General features: G+C 36.8%; 1 protein-coding gene across 2 annotated transcripts in view; it reads left to right on the forward strand.

Moving 5' to 3' along the window:
- The window catches only part of zdhhc5a (zinc finger DHHC-type palmitoyltransferase 5a), a 42,657-nt gene that overhangs the window by 6,875 nt on the left and 13,405 nt on the right, over nt 1-22,377 (forward strand). Inside the window, exons 2-9 of one of the 2 annotated variants that reach the window (XM_067441203.1) lie at nt 10,696-10,801; nt 10,908-12,559; nt 16,817-16,938; nt 18,167-18,324; nt 18,680-18,852; nt 19,001-19,103; nt 19,523-19,614; nt 19,695-19,821. In XM_067441203.1, the coding sequence (XP_067297304.1) occupies nt 12,405-12,559; nt 16,817-16,938; nt 18,167-18,324; nt 18,680-18,852; nt 19,001-19,103; nt 19,523-19,614; nt 19,695-19,821 (930 nt within the window). In that variant the 5' untranslated portion in view covers nt 10,696-10,801; nt 10,908-12,404. Of the gene's footprint in view, nt 1-10,695; nt 12,560-16,816; nt 16,939-18,166; nt 18,325-18,679; nt 18,853-19,000; nt 19,104-19,522; nt 19,615-19,694; nt 19,822-22,377 lie in introns of both variants that reach the window. The other variant, XR_010904727.1, reaches the window with a different exon arrangement.

A 22,377-nucleotide genomic window follows, 5' to 3' on the forward strand; every position in this document is an offset into this window, starting at 1 on the left:
GCTTCTCTCACGTGAAATGTATGCTGAGTGTATGCAAAAAATATACACTCATGTGCACTCAAAAATATACACTCACTCAATATACAAAAAACGTATGCAAAAAACAAAAAAAAATATTATTGATGCCTCGTCAGATTTGACAATAACGTAGCAAAAGTGTGAAAATTCTGAACTGTGGGTGAAGACTGGAGCTTTTTTCTTTTTTTTCCTTCCCTTTTATTTCTTCCTTTTTTTCCTTCCTCTTTTTATTTACAGAGAAACAAATGTTACACCCATATTAGCGGTGGGTACGATACGATATTATCGTGATACTTAAGTTTCTTGCAATTTAAATATTTTTTTTGAATTATGCTAAGTATTGCAATTACATATTACGGCCATTATGAATGATTTGCACATTTTACTTGCACTTTAGAATTAGCGCCAATTCGGGGGCGGCTTAAATGGTGGGCTTGTTGTTCTACATGAAAAACACAAAAAACAGGACAATGATACACTCACTTAAAAAGGTGCATTTACATTTCGTGTTGAAACCAAATCTTCCACCATCGTCTTATCATTTATCTCCTCGCTCTCGCGATGAATGAAATCTGACTCCTGCTGCTGATCTGTACTGCTACTCCCTTTCAGCTCATGCTGCACGTTCAGTTTTTAGTTGTAGTGTCTGTTCTAAACTGAACTAAACTGTTATTTAACTGAACTAAAAAAAATTGACTATAAAAAAAAAATCTAAACGACGGTGGGGGCAGTGCCACGGTAGACAAGTGATGTTGCAGCTCAACACTGGCAACACAGACTATCACAGCAAGCTGATTGTGTCGTATAATGAATGGGTGTGTTGACAGAATCAATATGGAATAATATAGACATCTTCTTTGGTTATAATTAGGGATGCATGATATTGGATTTTTGCCGATATGCCAATATTTTTCAACTCACTTTGGTTGATGCAGATACCGATATACTTTTATTTTTCCCCTTTGTTTGGAAACAACACCATTTTGAGCAAAAACTTTGTTTTTCATTTTGGTTTCAGATTTCTGAGGTCTCCTTACTAAAAGGATACTTCCTAAAGATAAATAAATGTTAATAAAGTTCTTTTTATTATAAGAGTATTAAAAGCTCTGAAAATAATAATAAAGTCAGTGAATTTTCACCACAGACAGTTGGAGTTTAACCTAAATATTAGAATTTTGAATTTGGATTTGTTTGGATTTGGAGACGTTTGTGAAAGTATATGTAACATGGAATTGCTGGAATCAGTTTCAACCACAGAAAGACGTCAAAAACTTTTATATTATAATGTCATATACCGTAGAAAAACCACAGTGTCCATAATTCGTTAGTCAGCTAGAAAAATGATCTCCAGAGAGGAGCATTTTGATAAATATATGCACCATATTACAAATTAATTATGATTTTTACTGTTCTTCAATATTTAATGCATGTTTAGATAAATCTGGCAAGTTTTTATTTCAGCTACCATTTTAATTGTTTCATATAACTTTATTATTATATAAAGTGTCATTTAAGTGTTTGTATACAAATCAGTTCATTTTTACTTAGTAGGCTCCCATAGTTTACAGCATTAGTTAAGAGATTTCTTTTCCTTGAGAAAATGTGCCATGTATTGTACCTGATATATATTCCAAATAATCGATATTGAATTGAAATCGAGTAGTGTTTAAAGTACCGACCGCGATACCAAATCGGTACTGAAATGAAAAAAATGTGACGCTTCGAGCGATGTTGAACTGTAATCGTAAACACCTCTGACTGGCCATTGTGCTCACGCACTCCTCGGATGTGCCTGTGATTGGCTACTACGATCAGCGCACCACCGTAGTTTGAAAGAACATGAGGTCAACCAGCGGACCCGGTAGGTTGATAGACACCTGCATTTAAACGCTCTGTGTGTATCTGTGCAAATCACAGACATCTTTGATGAGCGTGTGAGCACAATGGCCAGTCAGAGGTGTTTACGATTCCGCTCAACAGCGCTCGATTTGGTATCATGGTTGGTACTTTTGACAACACGAAAATAGAGTCAAATCAAATTGCAAACTTGTGTATCAAAATCGATTTGAATTCAGAAATGTGTCAATAACCAGCCTTATTAATTAACCGTGCCATTTAATTAATGCACAGGTTAATTGACAAATCGATTAATCGCTGCATGCCTACTACCAACAAACATTTGTTCAAACACCACTTAAAAGTGAATTTAGCATAATAGGTGCCCTAATGAATAATAATGAACCCTTCATTCAAGCAATTGGCGCCCCCGAATTGTCGCTAATTCTAAAGCGAAAGTAAAATGCGCACAGCCATTCATTATGGTGCTTGTCCAATGGCTCACACCAGAGCAAGCATTTTCAGTTATTTCCTAGTACTGATTAATTCGCAAAGTAGTTTATATATTGATTTTATTTTTTAAATCATTTTTCTTTCCAAATAGACTAGTGTAGGCAATGTGGCTGTGCAAATGTCTTTCTCCCTGTAATGGGTACACTACAATTAATAAGCCATATGAATGTAACACCATGAAAATAGTGAAAGTAAAATAAAAAAATAAAAAGGAGACTGTTTAATGAATGAATTTATTAATTCTTAAATGGGTCATATTATGCCATTTTTTTGTACAAGTTCAGGACACATCTGTGCAAGTTCAACCATATCAATTCGATATATAAGACATATCAACATCAAAATGACTGCTGTGTCCATTATTACACCCAAGAACAGAACACCACAATCGCTTAGACGGCATTCTGTTCCAGCGTATCCACAATGGCAGAGGACAGCTTGAGCTCGCTCAGGGCGGGTCTGAGCTGAAACGCTGCTTGTCAATCAACAGTCGTGGGAGGGGTGTCCAATCGAGTGACGTCACACATCGAACGGCTTGATTTCAGACAGGTGAAAACATATAAGGAGATTTAAAAAAAAAAAAACACTTGATGAATTTTTATCATTATAGGATGGTTGTGTACACTCACTTCCAACACACATTGCTGTATAATCAACTTGTAAAAGTGCATGTACCATTGTATGATCCCTTTGACAAGGAGTTTATAAGACAAGAATGCAAAAGATGAATCATTAGACAGTCTCTTAGTTTTACTTTCATTATTTTTATGGTGTCATATTCATATGGCTTATAAAATGTGTTGCACCCAGGGTAGGGTGCACTGCTACATTGGATGGCGATCTATGATCAGATTTTCCCAAGGCTGTAATCTTATGTTGAGTCTACAAAACTAGCTGTTCAGATATGCAGCTTCTCACTGAAATTCTTTGGAGCGTTGTTTCTTGGACATCTTGCAGGTTTACACAGCTATGACAATTTTAGACCAAACCCAGGAATCAGGTTACCAAATGTCAGGCATAGCTAAACTGATAACAAGGCTGTCTGAAATTGGTTTGAACTGCTTGACTGAGCAGGCTGAAAGGGTTAGTTCACCCAAAAAAATCAAATTATTCTATGATTTACTAACTCTCAAGCCATCATAGGTGTATACGACTTTCTTCTTTCAGACTATTGCAATCGGATGTCCTGGCTCTTCCATTTTTTATAATGGGAGTGAATAGGGGATTAGATTTTGAAGTAGGGATGCTTATATTGACTGTTTAACCATTAACCGAAAGAGAGAATTTTGCTCAGTTTAATGGTTTAAAAGTTTTTTTTGTTGTTGTTGCATGGTTAAAAAAAATGCTATATTTAACTCAAGGGGTGCGTCGAACTATACAACCACACATGACTACACAGACATATTTAGCAAAATGAAGCAATGGAAAACAAGTAGGCCTATGGTGTGGGACCATTTCGGTAGAAAGGGCGACAAAGTTACTTGCAAAATTTCCTATGTGGTTTTAAAATACAGCAGAAGTACAAGCTCCTGACTCGTGGAAATCAAATGAAAGGTGCTTCCCAAGGTTGGCCACTCTAGCGAGGCGTTATCTCTGTATTCCCGGGGCATCAGTGCTATCTGAGAGGGTGTTTTCTGCCATGGGTCTAACTGTCAACAGACTGCGCTTCAGACTAACCCCACATCACTTATACATGTTACTTTAAAAACATACAAGGTGTGGATTGAGATAGGCCTGCAATTTTTATTTGACCAAAAAAAAGTTTCCGGTTCTTCAAAGCTTCAAACGGATTTGGTGTATTTTCATTGTATCTATTATTTTATTCTGTCTTTCTCTGTTGTCAGAAATACTTTTGTTGAGCTGTTCTGTGCTGTTTGCACAGTCTTTTTAATGGGTCACAGACACTCCTCAATTCTGTTTTTATTTAATGCCAATTCCATTTATACCAATTATAATCTTATCAGTTAACGGTTAATATTCGGCGGTTGTTGGTCAGGAAAATTAACCGAAATGAGCATTCCTATTTTAAAGCCCCCCAAAAATGCACCCATCCATCATATAACTGCTCCACACTACTCCGGGGGTTAATAAAGGCCTTCTGATGCATTTGTGTAGGGAAAATATCCATATTTAAAACTTCAGGCAGATCATGGCTTTGACATGGCTTTAGGGTGAGTAAATAATGGGGTAATTTTTATTGTTGGGTGACTTATCCCTTTAATTCCGCAGATCTTAAAGGGCATATTGCAGGTTAGAGCCCCCAATGAATTAATGTATAGAAAAATAATAATAAACAAAACATTTAACTCTTTAAGATATACTTATATATGCTACCTTGGATGCTTGTAAACCTATTGTTAGGAGACTTCCAAAACAAAAATAGAGGAGAATGTAATAGTCGTGCAATAACATTGAAACTGAATGCTTTAAAATTTTACAGAATGGTAATTCGGGTTTGGTTTCTTAAATTGTGTTGTGAGAACAAAATCTTGCACAATCCTCTGTTGAAAGTTAAGTTGTTCATATCACTTATTATGAGTCATAAATAGTATTACAGCCAAATCTAAATTTACCTAAAATAATAATAGTGAAAGATTAAGTAATGTTACTGTTAAAAGATAAAATTATTAATAGCTTAGCTAATTTGAGAATAATTATTTATAACTTTCACCTATGGTTATGGTAGTCTATGAGTAATATGGCATTTTAAAAGAATAGTTCACCCAAAAAATAAAAATCATATCACACGATATCTTCAGGATTTTTTTTAACTGCCCCTTTAAGATTAGACTGTAACAGGAGTCTCTTCCTGGAGGAGTTAGTTACTGTATTGAATTGCTATTCTGAATTGCACCTTTACCACTTCACTATTCATTAATTGATGAGGACATCTGTCAACCACCACCTAACTGCTGTTATTTCCACATTCTCCTCCTTTATTTTCACCCATCTCCATTTGCAGTGTCACCTCTGTTGTGATTGTGTAGCTAAAAATGAACAATGTCATTGTCAGACCGGTTCAGTTTTTTAGATAAGCAAGATCCCATGACATCAACCGTGTTATTTTTAGCACAATAAAAAGTGTACAGGTGCACAGTTCAGTTATGTTTTCATCACTTTGTACATGCCTGTTTTGTAATGTGTGGTTTCATGATGTAGTTTTCAATTCCCAGCCCTACATTGTGCACACACACACAGACAGAAAGCCTTGAGACTTTGCAAATATTCCAGCATCCCATTTGTTTGCATAACATTTGATAGTGAAAGCTTATGTGATGTCATCTCAACAACTAAGTTGTGTGTGGCTAACAAACAGAAACTGGTTGAGGATTACAGCTCAGGGGCGTTTCTCAAGAGGAGGATATTGAATGAGAAAATAATTCGTATTACAAAAATAAAACTTGCAAATATTACAAAATGTGACGTTAAAACGTGTATAAATAATGTGTTGTTCTAAAGTAACACCCGCAGGTAAAGTTACAGGGAGTCCGCACCTCTCTTGTAAATTGAGTTTTAACAGACCCCCTAAAGCATGCGGTGGGTTTGGTGGGGGGTAATTGAAAATAAATTGTGGAAAGTCACATGAGAGTAGACAAAATTCTGTTGTGCTATGATTGTATGAGATTGGTTCATGAAATAAATGCCTCCTCTTGTTTTGCACATTTGCAAATCAGTCAGAGTGAACAAAATAATGCTGTTAATGGAAAGACTAATTAAAAAGCAAGTAAACAACTCATCCACTTAACACCACTTTGTCATGTCAAAATCAGACTAGAAATGACCATGTTTGGGGTTTTTTTTCTGAGCAAACAGCCTAGTGACATTAAGGCAATTTGTGAGTATTGATGGCCATTTCAGGCAAAAACAATATTCGATGATGGCTGGGAATTTTGATTTATTATTCGAAAATCGCCACTCCTGCCCCAGAGACGGACCATGTATGCTGTCAATCTGTATGATGATAAATTGTTTAATTCATTAGGGAATAGGCTATATTATTCAAACCATATAATTATTGTAACATGCTGAAATATATGACTGCTATTTGACATCGCCCCCAGTTACCATAAACGTTATATGCTACGCAAGACTAGAGCGTGCGAGACAATGTGTAGTTCTTCTGTTGTCTCAGGGCGTTTTTACACTGGCAGTTTAGTTCGAAATGGGGATACATTCATCACTCTGTCTCCTCTCCACCAATCAGCTGGTGTGTGGTGAGCGTTCTGGCGCAATATGGCTGCCGTCGCATCATCCAGGTGTGTGCTGCACATTGGTGGTGGTTGAGGAGATTCCCCTCTTCTATGTAAAGCGCTTTGAGTGCCTTGAAAAGCACTATATAAATCGAATGCATTATTATTATTATTATTATTATTATTATTATTATTATTATTATACAAAATTGCTAATGTCAAAGCTGTCATACAGAGCTTGGTGTGCACTGAGGTACCAAACCTGAGAACCCACAACCTGAGTAAATTAGTTTTTTTCAAAAATGTGCTCATTAATGTATATTTACTTCTTTCGAGTAATAAAGTATTCTCGTAAGTTTATAATATGCCATTGAAAATGCATACAGGTGAGGGGTTCGAATGCTGGTCGCCATGTTGCTCCTCCATCTTGAAAGTACATTAGCCAAAGAGGGACATACCCGTAAATTCAAGCTTCGCCTTTCGTGTTTTAACCAAGGGGGTAATCTAGCACTCAGAAAACGTTCCATGCAAAGGGGCGGCCATTGCTAACCAAGCCATCACCTGCTGTTAGCATCCCATTGACTCCCATTCATTTTTGAGTCACTTTGACAGTGAATAACTTTACGTCTGAGGCATTTAAAGACTCCATTTGTCCATTGTTTATTTATAAAGAAACATGACAATGCATAAAAGTCTCCATTACCTTGTATCTTACACTATTGCCCCGTAGAAGCTGTTTTTGTAAAAATAGGCTAACTATTGCGTCATAACCAACGCGACTCTGTCGCACAGTTGAGAAATTTCCGTATAGACAGGAGGAGACGCTCAGAAACAATCTTTTACTGTCTATCTGACAGTCGGGGGGACGTGGAAACATAAAGTCAAGGGAGAAGAATGGGGAGAAGCCGATGGTGAGCCAAAAGCAACGGGAGAAAATATTTAAACAACGTGATTCAGATTTCACTTTCCACAACTACTAGAAGACCTACAACTGTCAGACAGGAGGCTCTCGTCACATCTACGTCATCAAGCTCAGTCTGAGTGCGCAGTTCGCTCAGCCATCAGGAAGTGAGTGCCTCTGATTGGCCTCATTTTTCCTCCGTTGAAGTCAATGGGATAGCTCTGTCCATTTATTTTACTGTCTATGGTTTTAACACTCAATGGCACCATGTCGAATGTGAAGAGGGGATTGCCATGTTAATCATGGAGTAAATCGGCCACCGTAGGAGTTAAACGAAATCAGAATTGAGAGGAACAGAAACTATTATTCACTGGATGGTCATATACCTTTTCACTGCTAGATGGGGGAAAATATCACACAGTGTAGCTTTAAGGGGTGATCGTGTTGATGATTTTAAATACGAGCGAGAGCGAGCCTGCAGTGTGAGAGTGCACTCAGGGCAGAAAATGAATGGCATTTCACTGTCTCCTCAAAAGAGTGTTTGAAGCCGCCTTCAAGCGAACACATAAGGTAAACCCAAGTGTTGTTTAAACATAATAGCACGGAATTAATAATTTTTAAAAATACTGACCCGCGTTCTTTTTTCTATCATGCCCGTTGTGATGACGTAAGATGAACGCAAAAGCACCAGGGGTTCAAGTTAAGTGTGAAACCAGACCAACACTGCGGAAGCGCAGGAAAGACTCACTTGGACCGCAGCACACGTGCCCAGTATAAAACACCCTGAGAGTTGATTGACCGTTTTTAGGTGCGTTGTTGGCAGCACCACCCTCTGGTTAAATGAACGTGTCATCACCACATCAGCACCGAAAACATGGGGGAAACCTATTTAATATTCTTTAATTTAATCAACCAATCGAATATTCGGAAATGGTGAGTCATGCCTATTAGTGAGGTGTTTATCTTTGTGTCTGTGACCAGCATTAGTGCTGTTTTAGAGTTTAACACCGCTCACCACGTCGATCATAGATCAGATACAGACCGGAGCGAGCATGTTTGTTTTTTTATGGACATATTTCATATACTCTAGTGCTCTTACTACTCTAAACATGAACCAGCACCATGTATGTGCACACATTAAATCACGTCTGCCTCAAATGAAATGTATGTGCAAATAAGGACACTGATACAACCATACGTCTTATAATGAATGTGATGAAACAATGGATTATTCTGATACAACGTAGACAATGATGTAGAAAATTTAAAGATGAATGGGCAAAAAAGTAACACCTACTACTTTCTGTGTTAAACTGACATTTCATTTGTTCAGATACTAGTGCCTGATAGTACTATGCCCTATTTTATTGTCATGACAAGTCAGTGTGCAGTCTAAGGCTGAGCATTTTTATAGATTCTGCGATATAAATTGATATTTTCCCCCAAGAAAGTATCGTTTTTTTGTTTGTTTTTTAAGCCACGAGTATCGATACATAAGTCCCATTCAAATCCCCAGTGTTTACCCCATAGGGTTAAAATCATGTTTTATTCCAAACTTACTTATAAGTCGAGTGTTTTATATCCTTCCGTGATCTCATGTGACTTCGGTTCAAAAAATCTGACAGAAAATACACAATGATAAAAGCTATGTTGAATAGCATTGCATTAAAAATATAATCTATTATTAAAACACCCAACATGGCCTAAAGAACACAGATAAACCTTATTTTGCTATTGCTTTGTTCATATATTGGTACAAAATAGAATTGTATTTGCTTGCAATTTACTTTTTTTTTCGTCTTTTTTTTTTTTTTTTGGATGTAATTGTAACGTTATTTATTTAACCAGGAAAATGTGAAAACCTTAATTGAGACCTGAATTTACATTTGATTTATATACAGGTCCTTCTCAAAAAATTAGCATATTGTGATAAAGTTCATTATTTTCCATAATGTAATGATAAAAATGAAACTTTCATATATTTTAGATTCATTTCACACCAAATGAAATATTTCAGGTCTTTTATTGTTTTAATACTGATGATTTTGGCATACAGCTCATGAAAACCCAAAATTCCTGTCTCAAAAAATTAGCATATAATGAAAAGGTTCTCTAAACGAGCTATTAACCTAATCATCTGAATCAACTAATTAACTCTAAACACCTGCAAAAGATTCCTGAATTCCTGAAGCTTAAAAACTCCAAGCCTGGTTCATTACTCAAAATCGCAATAATGGGTAAGACTGCCGAACCGACCCTGTCCAGAAGGCCATCATTGACAACCTCAAGCGAGAGGGTAAGACACAGAAAGAAATTTCTGAACGAAAACAGAATAGGCTGTTCCCAGAGTGCTGTGTCAAGGCACCTCAGTGTGAAGTCTGTGGGAAGAAAAAAGTGTGGCAAAAACCACTGGACCCTGAGGAAGAAGAGAAAGTTGAGAGACGCAAGACCCAACACACTGGATGAGCTTAAGGCCGCTATCGAAGCATCCTGGGCCTCCATAACACCTCAGCAGTGCCACAGGCTGATTGCCTCCATGAAGCAGTCATTTCTGCAAAAGGATTCCCGACCAAGTATTGAGTGCATAACTGAACATAATTATTTGAAGGTTGACTTTTTTGTATTAAAAACACTTTTCTTTTATTGGTCGGATGAAATATGCAAATTTTTTGAGATAGTGATTTTGGGTTTTCATGAGCTATATGCCAAAATCATCAGTATTAAAACAATAAAAGACCTGAAATATTTCAGTTGGTGTGCAATGAATCTAAAATATATGAAAGTTTCATTTTTATCATTACATTATGGAAAATAATTAACTTTATCGCAATTTTATTTTAGAAGGACCTGTATATACTATTTATATTTAAATTATTCATTAAAAGATCTGGTTAATAAGTCATTAGCTCATGGTTTGTTTAATTTGTATGCAGCCCACAAGGACCACTTCATTTTTATTTATAGTCATAATTGTGATGCAAATTAGTTATTTAAACACTTTCTGTCAACAGTCTTTTTTATATTTAATTTCTGCTTTATATTTTAACCAAGCCTTTTTCCATTTTCACATTATATTAATAATAAATTATATAAACTAAAATGTTCTCAGTGTTTAAATAAATAATAGGCACATTAATTACAAAAAGTAGTGTTCATATCAGCCCTTCTATTTAAAATCTGCTTCTCAAGTGTTTTGGTTTTGCTCAGAATTAATTTTTTTCCTCTTGTTCTTTTCAGGTGGAGTTTATTTCCACTCTCCCAGCACATCCACTGGAAGCTCATCATTGAATGAGCGCATGCTAACTCTATTTGTGAGGGTGCATATGGTCCGCTGAATGAGAAGGTAACTCCACAGAGTCATTAAAGGAAGTGTAAGCATGGCTCAAGGCAATCCCTTGAGGCCACGTCCCCCTGAGTTCCTTATGTAATGCCTTCTCATCTGCTAATAGACATCAGCTGGGCCTGATACACATTCAAACACGCATAAGGAAGTTCCTGAACTGTTGAACCACGGGAGAAGTTTAACTCTTGTCCATTGTTTTTCTCTTTGACCCCCTCCTCCCTCTACTCCCGCATAAGCACATGTACATCCTGGGAATTCTCCGAGCTCCAGCATTTTCATTTTCCATTCACAGAATTGCTCTACTGACCTGAATCAATACCCAGGAGTATTGAGGTGTTGTGTAAGCAAAGTGCTGCTTTTTTCACCTGTTTTTGTCTCTGTGCAAGGTCCGTCAAAGAGTTTTTTCCGGACCATTCTTTTCATTTTATGCCTGTTGTCACAAAGAGCGAAAATTGTATCTAATCTGCCATGCAGGTGTAAGCCTGTTTACTTATGAAGATACTGGTCTGTTCTTAAAAAGCAACCTGTGGATCAGCAATGCTTCGGCTCAGGAGAGAGACACACAAGGATCCTTTTCTTAAAGTGCAGTGTTCCACACTTTGGTTGAAATGAAGGAGAGACATTTTTATATTTTCTGATAGTGTGGATGGTGGGGGGATATTGGTAAACAGTGTCAACATTCCTTCATTGTCGTTGCTCCCTTCAAAACTGAACTACCCCAAAACTGAGAGAAATCCTCCTGTCCCTCTCTTTGTCTCTCGTGGTGTAATTTTTATGTATTTTTGTGAATTTTTTGTTTTGTTTTTTTCAACTCCCATTCACAGCAGAAGAAAACTAATTGGGACCTTTTGAACTGAGTACAGTGCAAAACCTCAAACTCAAATCATATATATTGTTATCAAAAATGTTAAATATTTGTTAGCATCAAAAAAGAAAGAAAAAGAAAACGAGTTCATACACATTACTCTCCACTACCTCTTATTTCATACAGCACCACCAAATCTTTCATAAGTTTAACCATTTTCACATTTTTGGTTACTTTTTAAAGCACCACTGAAGATTTAGACATTTTAAGTGTTTAGAGATTTGTGGAGTTTATAACGTTTTGTTTAAGATTTTTTTTTTTTTTTCAAAGCAATTCCCAAATTCCAGTCATTTTTCTTGGCATTTTTTAGACTTTTTTCCCCTAAGCCTTTTAACTTTGCTTTTTCATTCATTATTTTACATGACCAAAAAAGTAAACTCTTTATAGATTTGTCAGACGCGTTTTTGTTGAGTAATTGGGGTTATACATTAAATAATTTATACACATCCAAACATCATAAACTTTAATTCACAAATTTGCTAAAACCCAAAATTTCTTCAGTTTACAACTTTGTTTTTAACCTTTTTTTATTTTTATTTTTTTAACTTTCTTCATCTCTCTTTTAAGGATTTATTTTTGTACTGTTGAAACTATGCTCGTCTTGTGGCCTTTTTTTATAATGGTAAAAGGACAGCAACGTCTCCCTTAGTCTTTCTTTACGTTTGTGCTGTCTCAACAACACAAACACTCCCAAACGGATAATTTTCCGGGGCGCGCTGCCATCCTGCCCTGTGGGTGATGCCGAGCGGCAGCATGAGTGGGGGTGTGTCTGGACCCACTTCCCCACCCCATCCCACCGTTCCATCCAGACCCCTCCGCCCTAGTCGCTACGTGCCGGTCTCTGCGGCAACTGCCTTCTTGGTTGGAGCAACTACACTCTTCTTCTGCTTTACGTGAGTACACAATCATATTTACTAACACTTGCTGCAATCATTTATGATGGATGAGTCAACACACGCTGGTGAATAACAGTCAGCACTACAAAGTAAATAATGGCATGTTTTTGCCTAGAACTCACTTAGAAGTACCAAATTATTCTACATTGAACTGATTTTAACTGGTACAGTTTTGCTGAAACCAAACGGTTGAATTTTGTGACATTTTTGTGCTCAAACAAGAGTTGCCATTTCTGTTGCATATGAGTAACCTCAAACGACAAACAAATCAGAAGTGCACTAGTCGTTTGAGCTGCGCAACTCAAACCGTTTATCAGCTCGGACCAATAATAGACAAGCAGCGTGAGTTAAGAACGTACTTGCGGTGCGATTTTTGATCACGTAACACCATTACGTGGTGGGAAATCAGAGCTGGGAAATCCAGTGAGAAAGCATTTCCATTTGAGATTGAATAACATTTATGCGAGATCTAGTAAAACACATTTCAATTCAGTGTAGAACTCTGTTATTAACTATATCAGATTTAACAGCGCTGACCTTGACACCAGGAATAAAATTTTGCCATAAATGAACAAGTGATAGAAGGCTTTCCAGTTCTTAAATCACCAACATTCACTGTGGGTTTAATGCAACCCTAATAATTGTAACCGTGGTATTATGGGATAAATAGTCAAATATTTTTATATTATTCATTTTGTACAACCTTTTGTCTGGCACTGAAACAGAGACAGACAAGCTGTGGTTGTGTTTTCAACCACATAATGTTTCTTTTAGGTTTCAGACATTTAAGTACTAGCAAATACAATACATTACTAGTTTGTATAATAAACACTGGTGTCTATGGAAGCAGCAATAACAATCCTTTCAAATATAATTTGCTAAAATGTCATATATATCAGATACACATAGTGTAAGTAAATATGAAGTCTATTCTTCTCCCAGTTCACCAGCCACTTACTTGCATGTATTTCGGGAGAAAATGAAAAATTCACGTGCTGTAAATTTGACTGCCAGGAGTCTCCGAACTCTTTATACGTTATAGATCAAGGTCATTTTATAAAGGTTTTTAAATGACAAAACACACTCGCTTGCATGTATTTGAGAATAGGAATATTAGATAGATGACATGTTGAGCAAGTTTGTAAATATTTTGGATTAAAAATGAAAGGCGAAATAAAAGCATCTGTCATACTTTGCTATTTTGGCTGATGTTAATCATGTGACAAGCATGACACATTGCCGTGGAAACAATATCACTATATCAATGCCGGCTCAACATCGCAATGTCTTGTCAGCCATCGGCTGTGGATGATTGCATTGACTATCGGCCCAACCCTAGCTCCTAGTTAAAAAAGTTAGTCTGGAGCCCTAATTTTAAAACACAGCATTGTCTTCACTTGCTAGTAGTGTGACTGCTGCTCACACAAACTAGATGGAAACTACAATGGACTACTATTTTAACATTATGCCATTTAAATGTCTTCCTTATTCCATATCAGGGCTATTTGTGTATTAAAACGTATAATTAATTTAGAATGTTAAAATCACATTATAATGATTGATTTGTACCAGCTGCTACATGAAACATTATAAACGGTGCTACCGTATTGACGATATTACTGTTTTAAAAAATACGGTGACATCAGCAGTATTTTGAAGCTTTAGTATTATGATACTACAGTAGTACTGATACAGTGCAGTGTGAACGTTCACACCCTAGTGTGAGTGGCCTCTTACTAATGTTATTCCTGTTTTTTGATGAACGAGGGGTGACACAACATGCACTTCTCTTGATACCTTCAAAAAGCTAAATGCTATAATGCTAAAAAAGTTATATTCTTTTCTGGGTATCTTTTATCACTGCTATACATAACATTATACAAATTAGTTTCTGTAAATTTCTTTCTACAAGTAACTTTCTAAACAGGAGTTCCATAAATTCACATTAGAAAATAGCAATATCTTGTCTGATGATGACATGTCAGTTGCAAGGAAGAACTGTCACTTTTTAACATTAAATGAGCCACATCTGAGAATGTAATGAAGATTATCTCAGTATTAAAATAACTGAAGAATTTTTTCAGGGTGGCAATTTTTTCCTTTTAAAATTTTTGACAGTCTAATTCTAAGGGATGCACTTCTAATAATATCCTCAGTTCAGAATGTGCTAATGTTTAATAGAGCGGGCTGTCTTGAATGTCAGAAGGAATTTGTTTTTTTAGGGTTTTTTTTATACAGCTTAGAATATCAGAATTTACCTTGGCTGTACTGTGTTAAAAGGCTTTTTTGCTTATGAATAATCAATATTTAATCATCTGTATTTTTCTTAAATTAGGAATCTGCTTCTTAATTCATGTCTTGGATGAGGCAATATCTAAGACTGTTTCTAGTCAGGATTTATACTTTTTTTTCTTTATTTCTTTCTTTATTTCTTTTTTTGTGCATAGTTAACCAATCTAATACAGCATTTCCGGTCTTTGGAGTCACTTTGTACACTAAATTGTAAGTCACATTGGTAGCTAAGTTATAATAGTTTACCAGAGCAGGCAGGCATGCATGAGACGCATGTAGTTTGTTATTTCCAGCAAAACCCTATCCAATGTCCTCTGCTATGAGTTATTAGATTAACCTGTTGATACTAGCCTGGTTTCCATTGCAGATTTGAGCAAACCGAGTGCGATATTTTCTAAACGTCGATTAAAAACTATTAAAAAATGACAGCATTTCCATTAACCAATGTTGTGCTACTAAAACATTTTTTTCCTCTCGCTATAAGTTTTTCCAAAAATCAAGGCAATGGATGTTTGTAGTCAACGCACTAGCTATTATATTTAATCTGAGGAGATATAGTTATGTTAACCGAGCATTAATGGCAAGGGAGTTTACATCGGTTGTATTTTCAATTCGCAATTTCAATTTGCGCAATTTGTAGAGTACTAGAAACACAGTTACTGAAATGGACATGATTTTGATGTTTATGTAAATATGGTGCATGATTTACTATACTTATACACAAGAGCCTAAAGATAAGCTCCTTATTGATGCACAGAATGGCTTGTGTTCACATAAACTGATAAGGTCAGTGTGTTTATGCAGCATCTGCATTTGAAAGCTCAGTCAGAGCTGTTTTCTTTTGTTGAAGTTGAGACATCAAATTTTGTAATTCGTGACCTGTGAATACAACAGAAACATAGTAATCATGCCAAAAATAGTCCTTCCAGTTGGCACACAAAAGGAAGTATGGGATGGCTTAAGTCAGATGCTTAGTCACGTCTGTTCATTCTTGTCATTTGCCCCTTTTGATCCCTCTTTTCTCACCAACCCCTCAGATTAACATTGAAAGGCAATGAAAATAGGCCAACATCTGTCATAATGTGCCACCTTCCTTTCTCTTATTTGTTTTTTTTTCTTCCATTTATCTCCTCCCTTTTTTCTCTTCCTACAGTGCACATTTGTGGTAACCTTGTGAAATTGTGTTATCTGCATTTAACATCTAAACATTCTTCTAAAACAGTCCCTAAATTAAAAATAAAATACATACAATAAGTCTCTTACATTTTTTTCCAGGCAACTATGCTTAGGTTTTGTAATTTCACTTTAATGGAAATTAGAAGGTTATTAGTCAGTTATTGAAACGCCTTATTTTTATATCACTGTAGGCAATTCATTGGTATTTAATTGAGTCCATGTGTGCCTTTTTGCAGTAAGTCCACCTATTTGGACAAGACAGTAAAGCATTACAAAGAGCTATTCTTTAAAGTAGGTTATGTCTGTTTGTGTCAGAGTTACAGCAGCACACGAAACATTGTAATGTTTACATGCTACCCGCGTAATCCTGTCATTGCACTGTTACGATTTTCTTTAGCCTCAGAACGTGAATTATGAGGTTGACCACGTTTCCTTTTGTCAGTGACTGAAACTACCACATTTCATCATATACTCATTCTCCTCCATCTTAAGTTAAAAATCTCTTTAAACAGGATAAAAACGTGCAGCTTGACAATTGAAAGCTGGCTCATAAATATGCCGTCATTCATCTCAAAATCCTATGGTTCGTTTCGCATCTTCTAATTGGTTCTGTGAACTTGGAGGCTTTTGCTGGCAAAGGGAAGCGAAAGTATTTGATGAACGTTTATTAATTAGGGTTGGATACCGAACTTGGTACTTTTAAGGGCACCGACCGAATTTTGAAGCGTACATGATATGTGTGATTTGTTTCATCCTGTTTCCCATTCATGCCTTTCTTTCTTTCAGGTGCCCTTGGCTTTCAGAGCAGTTTTCTGTTGCGGTGCCGATATACAATGGCATTATGTTTCTGTTTGTTCTGGCCAACTTCTGTATGGCCACCTTTATGGATCCTGGCATCTTCCCCAGAGGTAGTGAAACAATATTTGATACGATGTGTCTGTGTGCTTAAGTAGTAGAATGCTGTAGTAGAATGTGAGCTTGGTGGCTACCTTATTGGAGAAACAAAACACTTTAGAGTGTTTAAACTCACCTGTTCTTTTAAGAGACTGCTTGAGGGCTGACAATTCAAGAACTGCACTGAATTGAAGCAGTATTTTTTTTTTCTTCATTAAATTGCTCCTAAGTTTCTTTTAATTAACGGACCTTAGTGTACTAAACTTCAGCTAACACCATTTGCAACAATTGACAGCACTGAAAAAGGCATTTTTATGGACAAAATGTGCATCTAGAAATGACATGCTGATGCAGGAACGGTACATGATCCAAGTGCCCAAAACATTCAAGGGAATGCATGAGCATTTATCATACCCTTTCACATGCTTTGACAAATGTGTGTGCATCCTAATCTCAAAACGTTCATTTTACAGGTTTTATCCACAGATCCATATAGAGAACAGTAGTTATAGTCTCATCTGTAAATGCTACTAACTCACACAAGTATTTCCATTTTGCATGTCTTTACAGTCTTTGGTAAACTTAAATCTTCACTGAACTCCTTTGCTTAGTAAATTTTTTGCATATAATGCAAGTTATAGCATAAACATACCCTTACGAAAATTAATTGAACCATTGAATAGCTACAATATCCCTGTGAATTATTTATTTATATTATTTTGTTTGTTTTATTCAATTTAAAGCCATGGTCAATTTTTGTGAGGGTAGATATAATCACTGTGTGTTTTCATAGCACTCAGCTGACACATTAGTTTGAAGGACAGCATTGGGCAGGATGTGGAAAAGTGTGTTTTGCAACAAAAAAAAAGTTGTTTTTTATCTGATTCATCAAAAAAATAATTGGCCAACTAATCCATTATCAAAATAATAAAATGTAAATCTAAAGCTAAATTGGTTCTTGGTTATTTTCTCTGCCTATGTAATGTCACTCAGAAAAAAAAGTATTTTCCATTTCATTATTAGAAAAATTATGAAGACAATTTTTATTCCTTTGAAGTGACATGTACTGATGGATTGTGCACAAACACGCATGTAAAGAAAACGGTAGAGTCATAAAGTTAACAGGGGGATTTGATTACATGTTGACGTTTAAAGCAGGAAGTTAATAAAATACAAATGTCATTTTTATCCTTTAAGTAAGGTACGTTTAACTTTGTGTGTGTGTGTTTGTCTGTGTTGTAGCTGAGGAGGATGAAGATAAAGAGGATGATTTCCGGGCTCCTCTCTATAAGACTGTGGAGATTCGAGGGATTCAAGTGCGGATGAAATGGTGCTCCACCTGCCGTTTCTACAGACCCCCACGTTGCTCACACTGCTCCGTGTGTGACAACTGTGTGGAGGTACACACACACACGCTTTATTCTAGTGCTTGTGTTCAGCCTTGACCCCAATATGTGCATTGAATAAGCACATGATATTACAATACATAGCAATCCATTTACATTTAAATGTGACATCTTTGCATTTATTTTTACTCTCGTTTTTTTTTTTTTTTTTTTTAGGGTCAATCTTTATCATTAATTAGTCTGTCCATTCTTACTCTGACTTATGCTTTGCAGTCTAAGCCAATCGATTTATGGTAATTAAGTTGAGAAATGTGCATGCTTTGTACATGCTTTTCTCTCTCTCTCTCTCGCTCTCTCACTCGCACCATTATAAATTCACACACATTCACAATTTGTCCCCTCTCTGCAGGATTTTGATCATCACTGTCCGTGGGTGAACAACTGTATCGGCCGGAGAAACTACCGTTACTTTTTCCTTTTCCTGCTTTCTTTGACGGCTCACATAATGGGCGTGTTTGGCTTTGGCCTGCTCTTCATTCTCTATCACACCCAGCAGCTGGACAGAGTGCATTCGGCTGTCACGTATCCTCAAACAATTGTTTGTTTTTTATCTGTGCTCACGACAAAAATTTGAGGCAAAATTCAGCATAGTAATCTGACTCTTTGAAATTGTAATTTAGTTGTCATCATTTGTACTGTGCCTTACTTTTCCTCCTTGACTTTTAATCAGTATGGCCGTCATGTGTGTCGCTGGGCTTTTCTTCATCCCAGTAGCAGGCCTCACTGGTTTCCATGTCGTTCTGGTGGCAAGAGGCAGGACCACCAATGAGCAGGTTGTGACATGTGCAATCATAATCTTATGCTGCCGTGTTTGTTTTTGTTTTCCTGTCAAAAATCATGTTGGTGGTGGTGAACTGGGATTAAAATCCCTATTAAGCAGTTTTATAATCCTACAAAATATGACCTTCTCTCAGCCCTCCTCCTTTAGATTGTAATCTCATCATAATCCTCTTCCCAAATAATTTTTATGCTTTCTTTCTGTCCACCTCTCATTCTCTTTGTGTGAACCACATGTGCAAACTTTTGTATCTTATTTTCTCACTATTTTTCTCAAAAAAAGAAACTTTTTCCCCTTTTATTTGTAAAATGTTTATTTTTAATTTTTAAAAATAAAGCCACATTTTACCTGATAAATAACTGATAAAGTAACCTTTTTAAGGTTATGGATTAATGGTCAACTCCCTGTATGTAGGTGACAGGGAAGTTCAGGGGAGGTGTGAACCCCTTCACAAACGGCTGCTTCAGGAACGTCTCGCACGTTCTGTGCAGCTCACAGGCACCCAGGTATGTCTTCAATTACATTCATAACTTTCAGCTGCATGTTGTATTCTCTGATTGAGGTTTTAACTCAGTTTTGTATTCAGGTATCTGGGTAGAAAAAAGAAGGCTCAGACAGTGTCTGTTCAGCCTCCTTTTCTCCGACCGCAGCTTACAGAGGCTCAACTAGCAGCCAAGGTGCTCGACAACGGAATCCAAGGAGACTTACACCGGGTAAGGAAATAATCCCATTTTACTTATTTTTTTCAATTGCTTCAATGTTTGCATTCATTATTATTGTAATGTTATATGCTCTGAGAAATGTGAGAATGAAATTTTCTCGTGACGATTTGCAAACACTCCTTTTGGCCGCGTGCGTTCATGTGTTTTGGAGGAGACATGGCTTTGGAGAGCGCTCTGAAGGAGAGTTGGCATTTATGTTTTCAAAGCTAGCTTGCTTTTGCTAGCCTCTCCAAAATTGCCTTCCCTACCTTATATCAAGGACTTTTTAAATTAAAATTTTCAGGCCTGAAAAAGCCATGGAATCTAATAAAATTGTATTGTATAGGGCAAACAGCTGGTTGCAAGCTTAAATGATGTCCAAAGTTGATATTTTTTATAAATTGGTGAAACAGATCCACAAATTGTTTTAAGGAAATTATTATTAGGAAATGGATAGGCCTTGGAAATGTTTAAAAACCGATGAAAACAAGTCGAGGCCCTGAACATTACCTCTGCTTTTTGAGAGGTTCCTGTCACCGCCAAAATCCCTAGGTCAGACTTATTTTGCAAGCTACTGGCTCCAATTCCCCTCTCTGGCAGGTCAAGCTAAAAAATATCTGTTTGTGCCATTTACCATGTGATTAAGGACAGCTGACACAGGCAGGCTTGCATTTATATGGCTGAAATGTAGAGCTGCTTTAAAACTGTCAAAAATACTTTCTTGTTTCAATAATGAAAGGTTGTGTTCTAAAATGTCTTTTGATTTTGTTACTGAATAACTACAGGAACGTTCTATTTGTTTAGAGGTCTTATTACATGTTTTTGACATTTTCTTAACATTGAAAGCTGGAGTTATGAGGAAAATTTGTTCGCTTTTTAGCAATACATGGATTTTTCTGCATTTAATGGTTTCTAAAATGAGAGGCCCACCTTGTTTGTAGCTTGCTGAGTTGTAAGCACTGGCAGCGAGAGGGAGGTTGTGTGGCAAAGAGAGCTGCTTGATAAATGTGATCCACTGTGCAGAAGCGGAATGAACAGATTAATAGAGATGTTCATTTACTTTTCATCCATTATCTTCAGAAGTCCTTGTCTAATTCCACTGATAAGGCTGTTGAATCTTTTGGAGGCGTGTCTAGTTACTAGTTACTCAACTAGTTACTCATGGAAAGTTGTCATGCCAAATTGTCCAGAGCCTGAGAAATAGCCTAAAGTGTATTCACGTTTCCACACCCAGCAACATGTTGGCCTGTATCAAGTAGGGTTGGTTACATGGTATACCAATACAAAGTAAGTACATTAGTACTAAAATATTTAAAATATGACCTGACCTGCTTTTCAGCACAGTTTGGCAATTGGCAAAGGTCAGCATGATGAAAAGCATTGCAGAGTACATTGGTGCTGCTCCACATTTCCATTTTTTTTATATTAGATTTAGATATAACCTCAATAACTATTTATTGTGACTTTGATTCGAAGCATGACTCCTCCTTTCTCAATTCCAGTGTTCGGACACTGTATCGGAGTCCCTGCTTGCACATTTAGTGTGTTGTCAGCAGTTGTGTGTTACTTTTGAGTAACACACTTTATGAGTGTCTGCAGAGCTGTCAGGAGAGGTGGAGGTGTTGGTGCTCTTTTTAAAGATGTCTATCAATGTAAGCAAGTATCATTTGGTGACTATTTGTCTCTAGAATATCTAGGCATTGTGTTAAAAGTTGCTCCACGCATCCTGCTTATCATTATTTACAGGCCTCCGAAATACTCTGCAGACTTTACAGTCTGGTTTCCGTCCACATCACATCACAGAGACAGCGCTCATAAAGATTATAAATGATAGTCGCTTAAATACTGATACAGGCAAAACATCAATTCTGGTACAACTGGGTCTCAGTGCTGCAATCGACACTGTTGACCACAACATACCTCTATACAGGCTGGAAAACTGGGTCGGGCTGTCTGGGAAAGTCCTCAAATGGTTCAGGACATACTAAGAAGGGAAAGGTTATGTGGGTATAGGAGACCATAAGTCTAAGTGGACATCCATGACATGCGGAGTCCCACAAGGGTCAATTCTTGCACCACTCCTGTTTAACCTATATATGCTGCCACTGAGCCAAATAATGAAAAATAACAAATTTGCTTACCACAGCTATGCTCACGACAGCCAGATCTACTTAGCACTATCACCTAATGACTACAGCCCTATTGACTCCCTGTGCAAATGCATTGATGAAGTTGGGCAGAGTGAAATCACTACATTTGGAAAAAAAGATGAAATTTTCATGGTCAGGGTATCCGCGGGGTCTTGAAAAGTCTTAAAAGGTGATAAATCAATTTTGGGAAAATTAAGACCCTTATAAAGTATTAAAAAGTCTTATCACGGCTTTATAAAGTCTTAAATTTTGAAAGTATTTTGTTCAAGCTTTGTCAAAAGAGTTTGACTCCAAAAAGTATTTATGAATATATTTATTTTCATCCCCATAAGTATTAAAAAACAACAGGGCGCTCAGTCTGAGATCGGCTCGGAGCGCGCGCCACGGATGGAAATTAGCACCGCCACCAGCCAAATGC

This window comes from Pseudorasbora parva, chromosome 4, assembly GCF_024679245.1.
Source record: "Pseudorasbora parva isolate DD20220531a chromosome 4, ASM2467924v1, whole genome shotgun sequence".
In the NCBI taxonomy this organism is placed as follows: domain Eukaryota; kingdom Metazoa; phylum Chordata; class Actinopteri; order Cypriniformes; family Gobionidae; genus Pseudorasbora; species Pseudorasbora parva.